At 35.7% G+C, this 21,209-nt stretch overlaps 1 protein-coding gene across 2 annotated transcripts in view; it reads left to right on the top strand.

Moving 5' to 3' along the window:
• The window catches only part of PHKB (phosphorylase kinase regulatory subunit beta), a 234,784-nt gene that overhangs the window by 198,653 nt on the left and 14,922 nt on the right, over positions 1-21,209 (top strand). For both annotated transcript variants that reach the window (XM_044256209.1, XM_044256210.1), the window contains 6 exons: positions 2,479-2,540; positions 2,632-2,794; positions 3,992-4,073; positions 5,441-5,498; positions 7,863-7,953; positions 10,760-10,962. In XM_044256209.1, coding sequence (XP_044112144.1) covers positions 2,479-2,540; positions 2,632-2,794; positions 3,992-4,073; positions 5,441-5,498; positions 7,863-7,953; positions 10,760-10,962 — 659 coding nt within the window. The remainder of the gene's footprint in view (positions 1-2,478; positions 2,541-2,631; positions 2,795-3,991; positions 4,074-5,440; positions 5,499-7,862; positions 7,954-10,759; positions 10,963-21,209) is intronic.

Below are 21,209 nucleotides of genomic sequence, written 5' to 3'. Positions count from 1 at the left end.
TGGTGAAAAAAATATATAAGGTCCCTGATCTCATGGGACTTATTCTAGTGGGGGAGCCAAACCAGAAACAAAGCAAGGGAGCAATGCAGGATGGTAGGATGGAGTGCAGTCTTAGGTAGGCTGTTCAGCTGGAAAGGACTTTGGTGGGATATAATTAAGTATCACAGAGCAGGATACCTTTTTGAATATTATATTTCATTTGACATATATATAACAATGTTAAGTCATTTGATTACCATCAGAAGTAAAGTATTAATGCCTAGTAAATGATTATAAGTGTAATTTTTTTTATGAAACTAATTTAGGAGACTTTGTTAACCAACTGAATTTTTTTTAATCAAAAGCTCTATAGAGACTATTAGTGGAATTTAGCATTTGCCTATTAACATTTACCTTATGAGCTTAATCAGTATATAGAGTGGGTAGGCTAATAACAGAAAATATTAAGTAAATATTATTATTCTTATGTTTTCAGTATTAGCTATTAGATTTGAGCATCAAATAATTCTTGACTCTTCTCTTTCATTCATATCCCACATTATTACAATCCATTATCAATTCTGGTTTTCTTTACCCTCAGATTATATCGTTAATCTAACTACTTTCCATCACTTCTAACACTAACATCACAGCTCAGGTTACCAGCATGCATCGCCTAGATTTTTACAGTAGTCTTAATTCCTACTGGCCATAAGACAGTTATCCTCTACCTGCTCATAAGGCAGTTAGATTATATGACATATCATAAGCCTATACTGACTTTCTTTCTCATACAAAGTGAAAACAAACCAAAGTCCTTCCAATGGTCTTTGTACTGTCCATGATCTGAACCTTTTTTTCTGACCTCATCTCCTACCACTCTGTCCTATCTACTGTGTTCCATACCATTCTTCTCCTTATTGATCCTAAAACACACCAGGCATGCTTCTGCTTCAAGGACTTTGCACTTCAGGAACTCAGCCCTGCACACTCTTCCTTAAGATCTATATTGTTGACTTCCGTCAGCTTCCACATACATGTCACTCTATGAGAGGAAGTCTTTTCTGGTCACCCGTGTAAAATGGCAAACCTGCCTCCTACTACTACCCTACCCCAACACTTCTCATCCCCTACCTTTCTTATTTCTACTTTGTACTTAACATCATCTGACATAGCATATTTAGATTTTTGTTTGTTTATGTTGTCTTCTTCCTACACAGCTAAGGACAATTTCAAAAGGGCAAGGATTTTGTGTATTTTATTTGTGCTTTATCCTTAATACCTAGCAGAGTGCCTGGAATATGGTAGGAGTTCAATAAATATTTGTCTAACAAATTAGTCAACCAGAGAGAAAGATGTGTAGATATGAGCCTGAATCTTAGGAAATATCACTCAACGGACTTTTATTATGCTCAACATTGCTCTCTACCGAGGCACAGACTGCTCTCAGACCCTGACTATCACTGCCACATGAAAATGTGCAGATTGGTTCCATGTTTGGGCTTCCTCACTCAAAGTCTGAAAGAAGGCTTTAGTGTGATTGCTGGTAATATGTCCTGACATTTATAGTAGGTTTTTTGTTGATGATCTACTTGTTTATGAGTTAGAGGAGAAGGCAGTATAGCTTTGGGTGGTTAGCCAACAAGTGCAACATTTCCTGTGTCATGTTGCTTCATATTTGAAAAGAACAGTGAGAAAATTGAGAAAGTAATACATGTAAGACCGTTTTGATTGAAGAATTGACTTATTTTTAAAATAATTTATGGTTTGTTTTTTATGTATAACATTTCTCGATTTTATCTGACAGTTCATCAGGTAATTAGAAGTGACACATATTGCTAAAAAAACCATTGTGGGTTTTCATTCATTTATGTTCTTCACATGAACCACTGACAAACAAAAACTGTGTTTGAGTTTGGCCTTATTTAGTTTGCTAACCTATAATCAGGAACTAATGAAAAATAAAATGACCAAATACGGGTTGCCAGAATGTAGAGAAGGATTGGCCTCAATAATCAACAACTTCCTAATCCTGAAAAATGGAGACTTGGCAGTATCCTATCATTAGATAGCCCTGAAATATATACTGTAACAGAATCCAAAGTGCAATTTCCTATCATCTTTTCTCAAAGCAATTTTAGTATTTCTTGTTTTTTTAATTTCAAACTATTTTTAACATGTTAGTAGATACTGAATTTTAACTCTAGCTTAAAAATAAATGCATATAATTCTCAGAACAGAGAGACTCATGTTGACTTTCCTATTTACTATGACACATGAACTTGTAGCATGATTTATTTGTTCTTTTTAAGAGGGTTTTGTTGTATATGAAAACCTCTCTGATTTTAGAATGCTCATTTAAGAAATTAAGAATTGTGTGTACTTTTTAAAGTAAACTTTTTTGAGTATTATATTCTTACAGAATTGTATATGCACAGATCATAAGGGTATGGCTTTATGAATTTAAGAGTTGTGAATTTTTTCTCAATCACATTTCAGACACTAATATCTGGAGCCGTAGTAGAACAACTTGACTTCCTACGAATCAGTGACACAGAAGAGTAAGTCCCTTTGGGTTATTATTAGAAAAGCAGGAAACTAGAATTAGAAATGTAGGAAATCTGAACCTTTTTTTTTTTCTTTAATTTCTAGGCTTCCAGAATTTAAGAGTTTTGAGGAACTAGAACTTCCCAAACATTCAAAAGTCAAACGACAAAGCAGTACCCCTAGTGCTCCTGAACTAGAACAGCAACCAGATATTGCCATTACTGAATGGAAGAACAAGCCCACCCATGAAATTCTTCAAAAACTCAATGTAAGGAAGATGTAATTCCCACCTGGCTCTGAGTGAGGTTGGCAGGGCAGGAATTCTCAGGGCCAAGCCATATTTCTTTCGTCCTCTCAAAGAAGGTAGATGCAAGTGCCTGGAGGTAGATGACCTCTCTATGGTAGAGGCAGTAATGAGAGGTTGTTTTCATGGTCTAACATTAGCATCGATGTCTTAAAGATGCTTAAGGAGTGTGGATGATTTGAGTTGCCTTGGGTATGAAGGTATTATATGAGCCATTGAAGAAGTTATGTCAGGAATAGTTGCCTTTGGGATCTCCAGACTTCTCATTTGGCACTCTCCCATCCTTTTTGCAGCTTGGATCTTCTCTCTTATCCCTGTGTTTAGGTCTTAATGCTTGCTGTAAGTCTCTCCAGTCATTGAGGAAAGCAATCCTATGACCATATTCTATGAATATTATGTGAACAACCTAATACTTTACCTTCCCTACGAGTATTTGCATTTATTTTAAAAGAGGTGGGGTGAGAGTGGGTTATAGTACTTATCCAAGGAAATGAAATTCTAATGATAGAGCTATAACACTATGACATCTTATTGGGCTATACCACAAATTTGAGCATGTAGGTTAACTATGTATCCTACTAGACATCTTTTGTTCTTGTTATTGATTAACATTATCTATAGATTTCCATAAACATGAGAATAATATGGTAAGCATAAAGCACATAGCACATGCCCTAATACATAACAAGCATTCTATGCATGTCCCCTGCTTTTATCCATCTCATAACAGGTTGATAGCAACATGGTCTCTCATTTATGAATAAGCAAAAGGAATGAGGTTGAATGACTTGGCCAGATCAGAGAGTGGCAAAATCAAGTGTTAATCAAGTATTAATGCTTGGAGATAATATATTTTCTGTCCATTGCTTATCTTGTTTTCTGGAAAATTTGATTATTAAATACTACTACATCAGGAAATCAACCTGTCTACTCTCTATCTCCAAGATACCTAAGATAAATAGTTGTTTAATGTCATCTAGTGCTTGGTAGTATATCAGCAACATTTTATTTTTCTTTATTTTTTTTCTTTAATATTTTTTGTTAATTCTTTAATAATAGCACATTTCCTCTCTGTATCACGTGGTTGCCTGATTAGTTACTCCCTATGGTAACTTTTATATCCATTTTATTCCAGTTACTCACTGTGATTTGTATTTTTAGGACTGCAGTTGTCTGGCTAGCCAAGTCATCCTGCTGGGTATACTGCTCAAAAGAGAAGGCCCCAACTTCATCACCAGGGAAGGTAAGTATACATGTCTAAGAGAACATTTTTGAATAATGAGACCTATTTTATTCTCCATTAAACCATTTTTTAACCTTTAAATGGAAAATGTTTATCCATACCCCCTAGAGTGGTATAGACTGACGTATGAACTCCTAAATTGCTTTCATGCAGTGATGTTTGATTGTTTCTCTGATTGTCTGAATGGTGTGGTAAAGCCTGATTCTGCCTGTAACTGTTAACCTCTGATGACTCTTTCATAGTTCTTTATTGACAGTTTCTGTTTCCAGTTTTATTTCCTGAATGTTTCTAAGAACAATATTAAATCATTATAGCTATAAAAATTAGCTCCCTCATGGTCTTCAGCAGCCAATGGAATATGGCATTTAATAGAATTGATAACAAAAATTGATAACAAAATTGATAACAAAACATTGATAACAAAATTTAATTGTTATAATTGATAACATTGATAACAAAAATTGATCATTTCTCTCTCTTTTTTAAGATTTTATTTATTTATTTATTTGACACAAAGAGAGAGATCACAAGTAGGTAGAGAGGCAGGCAGTGGGGGGGGGAAGGCAGGCTCCCCGCTGAGCAGAGAGCCCAGTGTGGGGCTCAATCCCAGGACCCTGAGGTCATGACCTGAGCCGAAGACAGGGGCTTAATGCACTGAACCACCCAGGCGCCCCAACAAAAATAAATCATTTCTAATCATGTCCTCTCTGCATTAAGGATGTGACCCAATTACCCCTGAAATCCACACTTGTATGTTGAGGCACTCTAAGGAATTCTTGAATTCTCCATCATGGTCTGCTTCTAGTATTTTATTACATAGAATAATATAGAATACATTTCAAGATACTCAAAGTTTTTGTCTCTGTCCTCTGTTAGAGGGGCATGTTGATTTGTTTAGGATTAAAGATTGATCAGGATTCTAAACAGCAATGTTTATTGGAATGATCATGCACGTAAGAGAGTCTCTGTAAACTTTCATAGGACAAATAAATGTATATTTATATTCAGAGTCTGCAGTACTTGTTCAATTTTCTGTGTTCTGTTTATTTTCTGCACTACTTAAAATAACATCTTTATTTGTTAAAAACTTAGATTGCATATTAATTAAGAAAGTAATAAATTTCGAGAAATAAAATACTCACCAAAATCATATACTCAAACTAAATATTAATTATGGCTGGGACATTCACATAATATATTGGTTTACATGTTTAAATATGTCAGGTAGTTCAGAAGACTATTGGATGTGGGATTAACTCTAGTGGAACAAAATGAAATACAAGAGTGTTTTTTTGAAAGAGAATAAATGTTATGTATTTAATTAAAAGGATTTTTTTTCAACAAAGACTCTATTATCCAATGTCTAGGTACCATTTCTGATCACATTGAGAGAGTATATAGAAGAGCTGGCAGCAAAAAGCTTTGGTTTGTATTAGTGTCTTTGTCATTATGTTTTATTTTTTGTGTTGTCATATTTAAAAGCATAAAGATAATGGGCAATCTTAAAGATGGTTATTTATCCTAATTTTTACTTTTAAACTCCAAGGTTATGGCTGTGATTCTGTCTACTTTCTAAGGGCCTGCCTACATTCTATTGTATTGTGGCTCTCCCAAGTTATTAAAAATAATGTCTGGGAATAAGGACCTCCACAGGAACAGAACCTGGAGAGAGTATTCACTGGAATGATATGCTAATGACTCTTTTCCTACATTGCGTACCCTCTGTCCCAGCAAGGTGATTTAGGTTCTACTTTGTATTTCAAAGAAGGCCATGAAAAGAGACCAATGGTTCATTTAATCATAAGCAAAAATAATAGAAGGCAGTTCTCTCACTACTTAAGTTGAATGAATCCCAGTGATTATAGTTGCTTCATGTAAAATAACTAATATGTTCTGCAGAAGTAGTCTCCCAGGGAATGGAAAAAAAAATAGGGCAAGATGAGATAAAATTGTTTCAATTCACAATGGGGTAGGTATGCCTAAATGCATAGCCCTCTGTATTTTGAAGCAATTCTAGTCATTTTACTAGCAGAATCTAATATTTTGAAAGTAAGAATACATGTATTTTTTAAATGACCCATTATTATCTCATTTTGAAAAAACATCTCAAGCTATGTCATAAGAAATTCTCTTAACCTCAACGAGCCTCAAGTTTCTAATCTCTAAAATAAGAGGATTTAACAAGACCATCTAAGAGATGTATATCAAGTATATCAACTCTGTGATTTATAGCAAATATACCATTCCAACCCAAAAGAAATACTATAATAATCCTCTGGCTAAATCTCAAATTTGCACTGTAAATTCTCAGCACAGTAAGACATACAAGCCAATAGATGTTGCTTTTCAGCCAGTATATTTCAAATGTCTATAGTCTAATTTTTTGCTAAGTGAACTTGTTTTCACTTAATGTTATTATTCTTGGATTTTAGATAAAGCATTAACTAGCAGATATTTAGAGTGCTGACTCTTACGTTTAAAAGAACAAACTCCTGGAAGTTTATTTACTGTATTTTTCCTTTTATGGCTTTCCACTGACACGCTCAGGTTGGCGGTACGCTACGGGGCTGCCTTTACCCAGAAATTTTCTTCCTCTATAGCCCCACACATTACTACTTTTCTGGTACACGGAAAACAGGTAACATACACAGAATGTGGCAAAACTGAAGCTGCTTGAAACGTGTGGGCTTATTTGCATTCTGAGGGTTAAGTATGTCTTTTGGTCTTAAAATGTGTGGATGAAAGCTTCTCTAAAAGTAAGAAGCATTTGTTTCACTAACTTTACCAGTTATTTACTTAATTTTCTACTAGTCTATGTTGGAATTAAGGAATATAGTTACTTTTTATAAGTCAGCTTCCATGGATATCCTGAAATATAGGAAACTGTTTGAAACCTACATTTTCATTTTATTTTCTTCCTCTAAAAGTTCCACATGAATTTTACTTTTGAGGGAAAATTTCTTATGTATTGCATGTGCCATGCTTTAAAAAATAAAAAATCTGTTCTCTCTAGAATCTGAGACTTTTTCGGAAATGTAAAAATAGCAATGTGTGTTCCTTCCTCCAACATTCTGGCTCTATCAAGAAAAAAAAGATGCTGGTATTTCATTGTATCACTTCCTGAAATTGACTACTTAGCGAGTCCCCAAATCCAGGAATTTGGTTATCTAGGCACCAAAAGAAACATGATTTAAAGTGGTTATAGGAATAGAAGACATATATAGTGACAGACTTAATAATGAATTTTTTAATTAAAGATTTTATTTATTTATTTGACAGAGAGAAATCCCAAGTAGGCAGAGCAGCAGGCAGAGAGAGAGGGGTGGAGCAGGCTCCCTGCTGAGCAGAGAGCCCAATGCGGGACTCGATCCCAGGACCCTGAGATCATGACCTGAGCCGAAGGCAGAGGCTTAACCCACCGAGCCACCCAGGTGCCCCAATAATGAATTTTTTAATGCAAAATCAGAATAGTCACTTAATAACTCCTCCTAACTCTACTCCCCTTCAAAGGGATGGTTAGGCTCCTTTTCTTTCTTTTTAAACTGATAATGGCATGAATCATGCTGGTAGCAGAGAAAAGGATGAGGGGTTCCCTTCCTAATTCTGGATGGTCCTACAGTTGGGGAGACTTCAGATATGAGGTCCAGTGTCTTGGGCTCAGTATTTCCTTCAAATTATTATTTAAGGACTTAATTGTGCACATTTTTCAGTCTCCCACATCAGGGCCCCCATTCATTCACCATCTTTTAGATTTGTCAACCTCTGGCGTGCTCTCTTCTTTGCCCCCAGGTCGGTTGTACGCTGTGCAGCAAGTCTTTTAAGTAAAGTAGTGGACAGCCTGGCCCCATCCATTACTAATGTTTTAGTGCAGGGCAAACAGGTAAGTATCTGATTTTCAGACTCTCACTCAATCACATCCCAAAAGCTTCTGGATAAGACTCTTCCTTTTAAATCTGGCAAGCCTCAACATCCTAGGCCTCTCAGCCACATTAACAATGGCTCAGGCATTTCTACAGAAGGCTCCTACAGAAGCAAAGCCTAGTCTTAAAGATGCACATTCACTAAGCAGACCACCCCTTTTTCCTGCTGTATCTTAGAGATGTGGTTTCCGACTCCTGTTGAGATCAGTGAGGCTGCTGACCCAGAACATGCAATAATGCCAACTACAGTACTCCACACAGGTTTTGGATAGGCAGGGCCAAGACAGGTGAATAGCGAAGGGCACATTTTCCCTTCTACTCCACATGAGATTCTTCTCACTCTGAGAAATGCTTGGACTCCCCAGATCTTTAACCCTTTAGACCACCTCTTCCTATAGCTCCTCCCCTCCCACAAGGGCCAGCTCTCGTTAGCTCCTCCTCACAGAGCCGTCTCCAGTTAGCAGTGGTTCCTTTTCTCCAGTGGCTTCTCATGACGGCCCTGTGACACTTCTCACAATCTGTCCTGGATCCCAGTTCATTTCCAAGTGTCCCAAGGTAGGCTGTGAACACCTGGAAGTCAGGGCCCAGGTTTTTTCCAGGACCTGTTCCAGCATGGGGTCTGGCTTGATAAATGTGGCTTGAATTGAGCTTGTGCATGTGGGAATGCAGAGTGGGATGTGGCTGCTCATTTTTGTTTTGTTTACCATTAGCTCTAATTACCTGGCTGAATCATTACTGGTTGGAGTGAAAACCTTTTTGCTTTCTTTCTCTTCTCTGGGACTATGTGCGCTTTATCATGCTTTCCTGACAGTTGGCCTAGGGATATAATAAGCTTTAATAATATGAAATACTTTAACCCTCCTTAATAGAATCAGCCCATTGCTCATATTTCAGGGCTCTTAATTCATTAAAACTGAAATTATTTCATCTTGACATCCAGCTTAAAATGTTAGAATAGTAAATTCTTTTATCTTGTAATATTTATTAACAATGAAAAAGTGATTGTACTAATTAAAAACTCCTGAGAAAAAGTTAAATCATTTCTCACACATGTTATTTTCTCCAAATTAATAGTAGAATTAATAGAATTTTCATCCTCATTCATCAGCTACATACACCAAGATACAGGAAGTACCTTATCCATTGCTCTAACTCTCCACAGTCCTTACATCCAGCCACAGTCTCATATTGCTGCCCTGGACTGGGTTACCTCTGAGAGAAAGTAAATGGGCTTTGGGAAGCTATTTTTCCTTGGATTTTAGGTCTCCATAGTATATCTGAAAATATAGTTAATTCTACTTCCTATGAGTATATGAGAAGATTTTGGAGATCTTTGAGGTCACGGCATCTGACCCCTTGGAGAGGGGTGCATTGGGGTTAGTCATGTCCATTCTGTGCATTATATGGAGCAGACTTGCAGCCTGTGATCCTGAGATTCTGCCTTCCATATCCTAGGGGGCTTGTCATGAGGCTGTGGCTAGACCGCTGCCTGCCAGACCAGCACATCTCTCATGGAAACATTTATAGAGCCGAGTAAGCCTGGAAGCCTGACAGCCCCATTTCAGGTGCATGAAGTCCCTTTACTGACTGCATCTTACCACTTTACAAAAAAGAAATGAGGATCGAGCATTCAAAGTTTGCATTCCCTCATTTATGAAATACTGCCCTGAGAACTGAAGTTAATACTGTTCCTACAAAGTGCTTCCAAATCACCTCAAGCTCTCTGGAATGAAACAGTGGTTTAGTCATCACTGCTTCCAGAGGCAGTGATGTGCCTTCTCTTTGTTTTCTTCTTTACACACTGACATTTTAATAAAAGTAATCACACTTGGACTAACTGATTAGTACGACTTGTGATATAATAAACCAGCAGTTCTCAGTTTTCACTTCCTCATAAAGTTGTGGCAAAAGATCCCGTGTTCTGCTCTCTCACCTCATCTTAGAAAACACAAGCACCCTTTGATATGCTTTTCACAGTTGTGCACTGTCCATGGAAGAGAGAGGGAGAGGGGTAATCAGGAGGAAGGAGGGGCTGCAGACTCTTCTGGGGGGCAAGATGCCAAGGAGAGAGGAGACACAGAGTATTCCTCTTGCGAGCTTTAGCAGCGCTCTCCCTGCTTTGAGTTTTTGTTGTCATTTCCCTCTGTGCTTTCTCATTTCCTAGGCCTGTGGGCAGCCTCGTTTATTCCCCTCCACAGGTGAGAGATAGATCAACAAGTATTTTAATACTCACTAGGTGCCTAACACAATGCTGAGATAAGTTGGGGCTACACTAGAACTATATGACCTTGCATCTGCCTTTCAAAAGGTGATAGTGTTGTTAAAGAGCAAAAGTTCCACATGAGAAACCATAAAAGAAATGAAAAATATACTCTCAACTACTAAATTGTGTAGACTGTGCAGTAAAGTAAAACTATCCAATGTATTTTGGTTTCTCTGGGGAGTTTCTAGTACTAAAGTCATTCAGAATAATTTTCTCTTAATAGTTATTTATATTCCTTCCCTGCTTTTATCCACTCACCTTCACTCCCCTAACTGGGACCCTTACCTGCCCTTATATTTTAGACCAGACTGTGAACCATCATGAACTCCAGTGGGAGTCACGCTTTGAAAGCCATTTTAATAAATAGCAGGAACAGTTATTCTACCTAATTCCCTAGTTCACGTAGAGTAATTTCAGCCTGCCAGTCATCCTGAGCCTTGATTTTTTTTCTTTTATCTTTTAGTAGCTAGGAAATTTTTGCAATAAAAATCTGCCACTTATAGGTAACTCTGGGTGCCTTTGGGCATGAAGAAGAGGTTATCTCTAATCCTTTGTCTCCGAGAGTGATTAAGAACATCATCTATTACAAGTGTAATACCCATGATGAGAGGGAGGCGGTCATTCAGCAAGAACTGGTCATCCATATTGGCTGGATCATCTCCAATAACCCTGAGTTATTCAGCGGCATGCTGAAAATTCGAATTGGGTGAGTAAAGTGCTTTGCATTTGTCTAAAGAGAATTGTTCAAGTTGTCTTCCCACAGACGTGGCCTGCCCCAGGCCTGATCGGTATCTAGGAAAGCACATCTTTCCCCAGAGTAAGAGGCAACGTCTGGTGTTATAAAGAAATAAATACCTGTGGCCTGGAAGAATATTCCTATTTTTTTTAATTTCCATGTTAAGCATAATGAAGTAACACTATTCTCTGGTAAAATCAAACTCCAGGGATTTAAACAACTGCAACATGCTTAAAAAACAAACAAACAAACAAAAAAAAAAACAAAAAACCACCACTAAGCGTAACACTGATAAAAATTCCTGTAAGTAAAATGGTTAAACCTTAAGAGAAGAATGATTTTCAGTAAAACTGGGTGTCAGGAAGACATACTGGAATAAAAATTTTTGTCCCTTTTCAGAATATTCTACTGCATCCATTTTCTACCAGAATCTGATTTTTATTTATTAAAATCTTAAGTGTTCTGTTTGGAGGAGAAATTAAAAGTAAGGGTCTGGTGAACTTGAATCTTCCTAATCAAGATTTTCGTGAGGCAGCGTGGTCAGGCAGGCTGACCCAGCTCTGGCATTCAGCAGAACTGAGTGGTTCTGGTCTGAGTCCTGGTTGCCACTTACCAATTTAGTGACCTGGGATAAATGATTGAGCCTCTCCAGCCTCACTTTCATACCAGGCTTATTGTTTTATGTGAGATGGAATGAGAGAATATGTTTTAAAAACCCACCACAACCAAATCATAAATATTTCTTTTCTTTAATTTTTTATCACATACATGATTATCTCCTAATTGTCAGAATCAAACAATACTGAAGCATATAGAGTAATCTAATCTATGGCCAGTTTTAGGGTGGGGCTGTTCCTCTAGGGTTTAAAAAGAATATAGAGTTTGTCAGGCACAAATATATGTGAATGTGTGAGTATGAATAAGTGTATAGCTTGCTGGTAATATAATTAGATTATTAGTATCTTTACTATTTCTGTTCTGCTTGATTCTCAATTTTTGGTAAAAATCTTAAAAATTGCTCATTTTAATTATGGATTTATCTCCTCCTTGCATGTTTTCTTTCAGTTTTATTTTGTATACTTAAAATTTTTTGTCCATATTACTTTATAATTTTAACAATATATCTTCCTTTGTGCCATTTATTTTCTACTTGAATTCTTTAAAAAAATTTTTTTTTGATTTCAAATATCTACAAAATTATAGAGACTAATACAATAAAGCCTCTGTGCTCATACTTTCACTCAGCTTCAACAATATCATCATATGGCCAATCTTATTCACTCATACCTCCCAATTAATCACCCCACCCAAACCCCATCCAAGTTTAAAGCAAATCCATCATTTCATCTCATCTGTAAATACTTGAGTGTGTATCTCCAAAAGATAAGGACTTTTTAAAAACATAACCATGATACCATTACAATGCATAAAATATAACAAATTATTTTCTGTCTGATATTATTCCCATGGCTGCTTTATTCTACTGTCATTATTAGTTTAATATACTGTCTTCTCTTTACCTTTAATGTTCTTTTTTATTGAGTATAGATATATCTATTATGTTCAGCATCTATGCTATATTTATTTTTAATTCAATCTGAAATCTTTTCATAGAAATATGTATTTCATATTTATGCCATTTCTTTTCTATTTTGACTTACTAATTCCTATCATTTTGTTTTCTATTTACTGCACTTTCTTTTTATTTTTTCCTTATTTCTTTGTGCTGGATTTCCCTTTCATTTCTTAGTTTTAATTTTGCACATGAGTATGAAGCACTTTATAAAAAATGCTTGTACAGTTTTTCCTTCAAAAATTACATATAAAAAAAACTAGGGGCTTATTTGGCAGTATCTGCATACCTCATGTTTCAACAATTCTCATTCTAGGAATTTAGACATATTTTATAGCAGTCTTCATTTCAGTAGTCTTTGAAATAGTGAAACCTTGGGAACAGCCTAGATATCCATCAGTAGGAAATAGTTTAAATTATTATAGTCAGAGAGTAAAATGCTGTTCAGCCATTACAAGTAACAAGAGAAAGTCTTTACTGACATTTATAAATGTCCAAGATAAATTAAGTGAAAAAATAGCTAAGTTGCAAATGTATTATTCTGTTTTTTAATAAAAGAGCAATAATAATACTATACATTATGTGTATAATGCATATATGAGGAAATCTCTGAAAAATAAAATTGGTGTCCGTTATTTTCTCTAGGAGATTTCTACTTTTAAGTTATATTTTTCAGTTTTATTTAAAGTTTTTTCATTTGAGGTTATTATTTTTAAACTGTTGGCCTGATTTCAATTATAGCTTATTTCAGGTGAATTTCCCAATCTTTATCTCACCTTTCTTTTGATCAAGAAATGAATTCACTCAGCATAGAACTTGACCTTAATTTTTATCCCTTGAAATTGTTCCTTTCAAAGATTTAGAGGTGTTCCAAATCAGCTATAAGAACTTGGAATCATACCCTGATTTGTTCAGTCTATTTGCTCTAATATTTTTAACTCCAACCTCTTGACTACATATAAGGATACAGAAATGGGTCTTTCGTGTAAGTTGTTCCTAAATGAAAGGAAATGTGATTCTCTGTATCCATACCAGGTATTAAAAGTACTCTATTGTCCCAGGCTCAGGCATTTCTCTGAATCTGACTGAGAAGCAAAGGTTATAACTTCCAAAGCACATTCTTTCTAATAAATGTTCTATACAGGAGAGCCTCTTTAAGTGATAGTCATCCTTGCAGAGGTTCAAGCAAAGCCCGAGAGTAAAAGTTAACAGTTTCCCAGGATTTTACTTCCAATACTGTGTTTTTCAGCCTGTTAGTAGTTTTTCCTTTACTGCTTATTTAGCATTTTAGGCTGATTTATGTTCTTCTAAAAACCCATTGGAATTTTCTTTTTTGAATTCAAATCTGACCTGAAATTTCTCTTCACGGGAATGAAATATGTTTAATTTATTCTAAAAATAGTTTTTTTCCTGTTTTTGTATCTGCTACTCTGTATGTTCAGTGCCTTCCATGAGAAACAACATACTCTTTTTTCCTTTAACTGTGCCACCCATAATAAAAATGTCAGGACAGCAGCATGTGACTTAGTATTTAACAATAGCAGAAAACCTCCTAATGAAGATTTGCCATGCAACTTTAATTATTCATTGTCCTGAAATTCATCCTGGAATTAATCAGGGCATTATATTTCCACTGTGTGTATTAACAATGTCCCTGCCCGATTCATTAATGTGTATTTCCCTCTCACGTGGGACTCACAGGCTTAGCTCTAAATACTGGTACATTTTCAGTTGGAGAGAAGTCTATTTTTTCTTCCTAAGGTATAATTTATTTGAGAAATTTACTTCTGCTAAGGATAGGGACTGCATCTTATCTTCCTGTCTCTCTCAGGGTCTAGCTCACAAGAGATGCTCAATAAAATTTGACAGATTATTTAATATATAGGTTATAAGTAAGTTCAGATAGCTTGCTTGAGCCAGTGGGGGGAATCTAGGAAACACAAAAGATAGCATGTTTCTGTGGTCATTAGATAAAGAAATAAAGGACTTTTACTTTTTTTTTAAAATTACTTCAAGTTTTTTTTTCCCTATTTTTTATTTAAATTAAACTAACTAACATATAGTGTGTTATTAGTTTCAGAAGTAGAGTTTAGTGCTTCATCAGTTGCACATAACACCCAGTGCTCATTATATCACGTGCCCTCCTTAATATCCATCAACCGGTTACCGCATTCTACCACCACCCCCCAATAGCAACCCTCCATTTGTTTCCTATGATTAAGGACTCTTTACTTTTGATAAATGTACTTAATTTGTACAAGCCATGTACTTCAGGAAATTACCAAGTTAAACAGGGTCTTGTTTATATGAAAATCCACTTATACATGTAGAAGGTAGAAGGATCTAGCACTTTCCTCACTTCTTTTGTTAATGGAATGGCATAGCTAATCACATCAGTATGGTTCAAGTTGCCTTATCATGGTACCTCCCTAAATAGCATTCCTAATAAGGATTTAAGGGCATATGCATATGAATAAAGTGGTTATTGTACTCAGAAGTTCACTATGATAAACTATTTCCTCCTCTTCTTCCAACAGAACAAATATTATTTATTGATTGCCTATTATATACCATGCAATATACTAAAATACTTCACATATATTATCTGATTTAATTGATTCAACAACTTTGAGGTAGGCACTAGTACCTCCATTTTAAAATCAACAAACTGAGGTTCAGAAAGCTTAGATGACCTTAGTCAAACCAGTTTGTCAAAGTGGGATTCTTACCCAGATCTGCCTAATTACAAAATTCTTGTTCTTTGATCCTAAGTACTAATGTTTTCACTTATATAAACTGTTGCTGTTTTCTCAGGGAAACAGACATTGCTGTTTTCCTAAAACTTATGACCTTATGGTCTCTTCTACATGATTTCAACTTATGATCCATTTTGTATTCAAGTATTTATGTAGCAACTGTGATGTACATTGGCCCCAGATAGTTTTCATCTTTTGTTTATCACTCCTCTAATCTGGCATCAGTACTGTTTAACATACAGTGCAGGGCACACCAAGAAGCCTGAATAGTTAGAAGTTAACATAAGAAATGAGATTTTGCCCCTTTATTCATCACGAGACTAAACCAATGGAGATGATGTGGAACTGATTCTAAATTAGCTCCTCGTACATTGCAAGAAATGTATAAAATACTGTAAAAGTTTAGCAGAGTAACTCTCCCAAGGTCATAAGACCACAAACCAGGATTTGAACCTAGAGTGAATGTTTCTAGTGTTCATGTTTCCCCAGCCCCTATTCCAGCTCATTTGTCTATAAAATAGGGAAGCTATCCTTGCTTAGGCTTCCTCATTGGATTGTGCAGATTCTGGATAAGGAATGTGAAGATGTTTTGTAAAACTTCTACAATATTGCCGTGACATTCAGTAATTTGAGGTTCTTTATCATGTGGCTTTTGGAGTACAGGTATATCTAGGGATATCTTTTACGTGCCAGAAATCCCAAGAAGGAGGAACCTCTCCCATCCAACATCCATTCTCTCTCTCTCTTTCTCTCCTCCACTCTTTCCCTCTCTCTCTCTCTATTCCAGTCCTAGGCTTGCAAAGACTCTGCTCCCATAAGATATGTTCACCATAGAGGTATCCCTTTCTGCCATGGTTGTTTCTCCTTGAGAACCCAATGAAGTGATCCCCAAGCATTTCATACAAAAACCTTAACTCAGAATCCCTTTTGGATATACTTTGTTGCCATGTGACTTGGTCTCATGCCTCCATCACTTGATCATCGCTCATGAAATACTTGGTAGACCCTATACCTGTGCCCATAGTGCTCTTTAGCCACATTAACAGAAAAGTTTTGGAGCCTTGTTTCTATTCTAGGGATATCAGACAACTTTAGAGAAGTACTATTATCGTGTCTATGGGGCTTGTGATAGTGTTTTTCTGAAAAGGAAAAAGATATTTTTGTATTTTTCAATGTGTTTTTATTGTACTTTATCCTTAAATCAATTTTACTCAAACCTCTCAGCTCCCTAAGTCAGTGGCTTCCTCGCATGTTAGTTTACTGCCGCTGCAGTAACACACTTATATGTTTCTTTACAACAATTTACCTTAAGTTAGTTCCTAGAAGGTTTTAGTTTGTTTAATGATGAGCAAATTATTCATTCATAGGGTCCTTGAATGTCAAATTTCTTATAAACTGTTAAACTTGTTGCTTCTCTAAGTCTCCCCTTTCTGTATTATAGTGATTCCAGCATGATTGTAAAAAGGGGAATGTTATGGAAAATACAATTTTTTTTTTACTTCCTTAAAGGTTAAAGCATTTCAGACTCATTCATATCTAACTTTTTACTATTGTTTCTCTTGTTGATTATGAATAAAGAGATTGAGAGTTCAGTCAGCTTCTAACACCATCTTCCACCTGAAATGCCAACATTCACTAGGTTGCATGCCTATAAGAAATAGGAACGTTTATTTTAGTCATGGTAATTTATCCAGAATTCCTCTGCACTACGTGTACTTTTATCTCTCTGTTTTAACCTTTCTAGCTGAGATTTTGGGGTTTTAAAAATTTATTTATTTACATCACCCACTGTCTCATTGCTTTAAATCAGTACTACCATGTTTCTTTTCTCTTTTTTCCAAGGTTAATTCTTCCAGTGCAGTTTCTCAACATTACTGCTATCAGGTACTCCTGTGAACAAAATTAACCTGCTCACAGGAATGGTATTCTAGTCTGATAATGATTTGATTTGCTGTCTCATTATTGATTTGTGCTCCAGCTTTCATGTTGAAATAGATCAAGTTCCTGACAGGCCCATTACTGTAAAGACCTCCAATCAACTGCTTTCTGCTCTAGGTCTGTCAGTCAGGCTTTAGTGGGAGATAACCCCTGAGGATATATGTTATCAAGCCTTTTTCATCTCCGCTTTTCATACTGCCAGGACATCCTCTGTAAGCAATTATGCTTCAGACATGTCTTGTCTTCTGATGCCCACAACTGGGTCCGTGGATCACACATCTGATGCTTAGAGAAGGCCATTGATGTCATAGCTACTAGACTGTAACATTGCTTATGCAGTAAAAGAAAGAGGAGGTAATTAGAGGTCTGAGTTCATTAGCATGGCTTGATACTCATTCAGAGGTCTCTGTTTTTGACATTTTATATTTATATGAAGTGAGGAAGTGAGATGATGGAACTCTCCTACCTCCGCTCTGATGATTTCAGGGGTAGAGTGAATGAGTCATTGTTCTCCAGTTACCAGACAGGAAGCTCAGTTTGCCTTATCAAATTATCACCCTCTCTGTATTAATATCAATCAAGTGCCTTCCTGTACAATTTTCCCATCTCCTCTCATATGGCTTAGTAAATGCTTGCAGAGAGTTATACATTCACTTGTTTAACAGCAAACTTGGCAGACACTTCTTAGTATCTTCAGATTGGCTCAAAATGATTATTTTTAAAGATGTGTCTTGCTATGAATCAGAGGCATGTTTTCAGAAAATGTCAGCTCTCCTCATTTACCAGTGATGTCAGATTTCCATGTACTTTGTAGTATATTTCACTCCTTGATTGGGGCATGTTAGAAAGAAAAATACCAATATATACACAATATGTTTACTAACCTCACAACAAGAGAGTTTTTAGGATAATGTTATCCCTAGGACTATATAGGGATACTATCTACCTTATCATACTTCTCCAGTAGTGCTGAACAATTCATTGTCCCCAAGTCAAATCTTGGCACACATGAAGGTTGTTCTGGTCAGTTGTGTGTATATGCCACTCTCTCATTTGCTTATTGGCAAGTAGAGCATGTCCTTGGTTCTTTAGACAGACTGAATCTATACGGATGTGGTCCAACGATAACCTTCATTCTTTTGACCTTCCACATTTGCTTGCTTGCTTTTTCTTTCCCTATTTTGCATTAACTGCTTCTACATTGTAATGTCAAATCAGGTTTGATGACTTTGTCAGCGGGAATGAGGGTAAGAAGTGAGATGTTCTCATGCAAAGGAATTAATGCCCTTTTATATTAGTAGTTCTAAAAATGGATTAAATGTCTTTGAATTTTTTAACTATGTTTCTCACTTGGTAATTTACATTCTCTGTCTCTGACTGTTGCACAGTAGTTTATGTCTAAGACTTTTGCTGCTGTTTAGTCCTTTGAAGAATTTCAAGCTAAATAGATTAGTTTGGCCGGTATTTTTTAATGAATAAATGTATTTTAATAATTTGGCTGATAAGTTATATTAATTTGTGCTAGAGTGAATGAAAAGCAGTCACCTTCTTTCTTTGGTGACTGTTGAGTATATGTTTTCTATAATTTGGCTCACAGAATTGCTGAGATTTTATGAACAGAAGGAAAAAACCCTAGGGGAAGTTTATAGATCTCCAACTATCTTTATTTATGGTACTAAAGATTTGAAAAGGTAACTATGATAAATAATGGTCAGTTTTGATAATTCAAGTTTTAGAGGACTTTAGAAGGTTAATGTTTTTAAAATTTTAAAGTTATTTATTTTAGAAGGGGACACGTCCTGAACTTAAGTGGATATGGCCCTTGCTTAAGTAACTCCAAGACGTCAGTGTAAAATTGTATTACCTTTCTCCAATCTGAATATCAGAGGTCAAATAAAAGGAGTTTGCTAACATTTTTCATGACTCTATAATTTCAAAAGCTTTTAAACATATATTGTCTTATTTATTCCTCAAAATAATTCCATAAAATGAGCGGAACAAGTAATATTCCCATTTGAAAAATAATTTGCCAATGGAACACAGTTGGTGAGTGACAGGATTGATATTTAAGCCTGTCTTATATTTTTGCTTGTCATCATAAATAGACTAAATGTTTAGTAATAGAATAATTTGGTAAATCCCCACATGTCCATAATTTAAATGGCTATAGGCAATTGTTAGCAATTTACATTTGCCTTGCTTCCTCTTCTTCTTCTTCCTTCTTCTTTTTTTTTTTTTTTGGCTGTAGATTATAAAGCAAATTCCAGACATTTTTTGTTTTACTCCTCAATATTTAAGTAAGTCTATATATCTTAAAAAGGAAGTTTTCTCAGTAATCACAATACCATTATCACATCCAACAAAATTAGCAACAATTCCTTAATATCACCTAATACCCAGTTCTTATACACATTTTTGTGGTTGTCCTCAAAATAACTTAAAAAAAGAAATTGGTCCCAAACAAGGCCCACACATGGCATTTGTTATTATGTCTCTTCAATCACTTTTAATCTAGAATAGGGCCCCTTAACCCAGACTTTTCTTTTCATGCCATTGACTTGTTGAGACCAAAAGGCAGATCTTCAGATTTTTAATTTGATGTTCTTTCTTTTACAAAGTTGCCTCAAAGTAAATGTGAAATATTAAAGAAAGAAAATAATAGAAGGCTATTATAACCTGTAAAATTAAAAAGTATTTTATTTAAAGAGAGATCCATGGAGCAGTTTATTATAACTGAAATGTCATTTTAACAGGTAATTTCATAAGCAACTTTAACATCACAGCATCCAAAGTAACTATATTCTTGTGGCTTTTAAGCTGATATAACATTTTGACTAAATACAGTTCATAATAATGAGGATGAAGATAACATAGTTTTAGTCCAGCTTTTCTTTTCAACCTATTAGAGAAATAAAAATGGTAACTCTTAATTCAGTCACATGTTCTGTTGTTTTGTTTATTTTTTTGTTTGCAAATGCTTTGTCATCTTTATTGTTCTTACCAGTGAGCTACTATTAAATATTTAGTATGCACTATCAACAGAAATATTAGTAAGAATATATATTTTAAATTATTATGTTCTGTCCTTATAAATCTCTCATGCATCTCAGTTAAATTCCTATCTTCCAGAAGTGACAGCAACAAAGAATACGTGAGAGGATAGGAAAAAGAACTGAGAGTTGCCTCAGCAGATGGCGTGAGATTAGAGCAGTCAAAGAATAGGGGCATTTGCTTTGTGGCCTGTGGGCTGGCCCAGCAGGCTGGGACATATGCCAGGCTGATATCACCTGGGCTCTACTGGGAAAGCTTCACAGTTTTCTTATTCTTTTCCTCTGAGAGACATTAAAGGTATCCCGTGAGGATGCATCAGTATTGTTTTGCAAAGCAGCCTTGGCAGAAAGGACTTTAATCTTTTGACTATTTCCACCCAACTTTTTCATCCTCTGTACCTGCAATAGCCTCATGGGCTGTCTTTCGAAGTGTATCAGGACAAAGATAATGACATATTTGAGTGCAGTCACTTAGGCACTTTAAATCTTCACTGCTGTAACTAGACGTTTCTTCCAGTGGTTTGGCTACACAGCTTCCCTTTGAGAGACAAAGTAGCATGGGTGAATGAAGGCACATTCTTTCTAGTTGCTGAGCCGCACTATCTCTGTTTGTTATTCAGTGTTCACCGAAGGATTTAAGGATAAAGCCTGGGAATCTGCTGTGTAAAACTAATTCCCTAGCTTTTCCTAATGGTGTGTAGAGTTCTGGTCCCCTAAGGCACAGTATTATTTCCATGGTTTTCTTTGGTTTGCATAACTGGTTTATCTCAGTTCTTTCCTCAGAATGCAGTAAATGAAAGAAATGAGATGAAAGTATAAAAATACTTACTGAAAACTTCTTAAATCAAAAAGTGAAATAATTTACATATAAGATAATTAAATATTTTACCTTGGAAAATA

This window comes from Neovison vison, chromosome 7 (genome assembly GCF_020171115.1).
Source record: "Neovison vison isolate M4711 chromosome 7, ASM_NN_V1, whole genome shotgun sequence".
Classification (NCBI taxonomy): Eukaryota; Metazoa; Chordata; class Mammalia; order Carnivora; family Mustelidae; genus Neogale; species Neogale vison.
The sequence above is the reverse complement of the archived record's forward strand: the minus strand, read 5'-3'. Positions and strand labels throughout refer to the sequence as shown.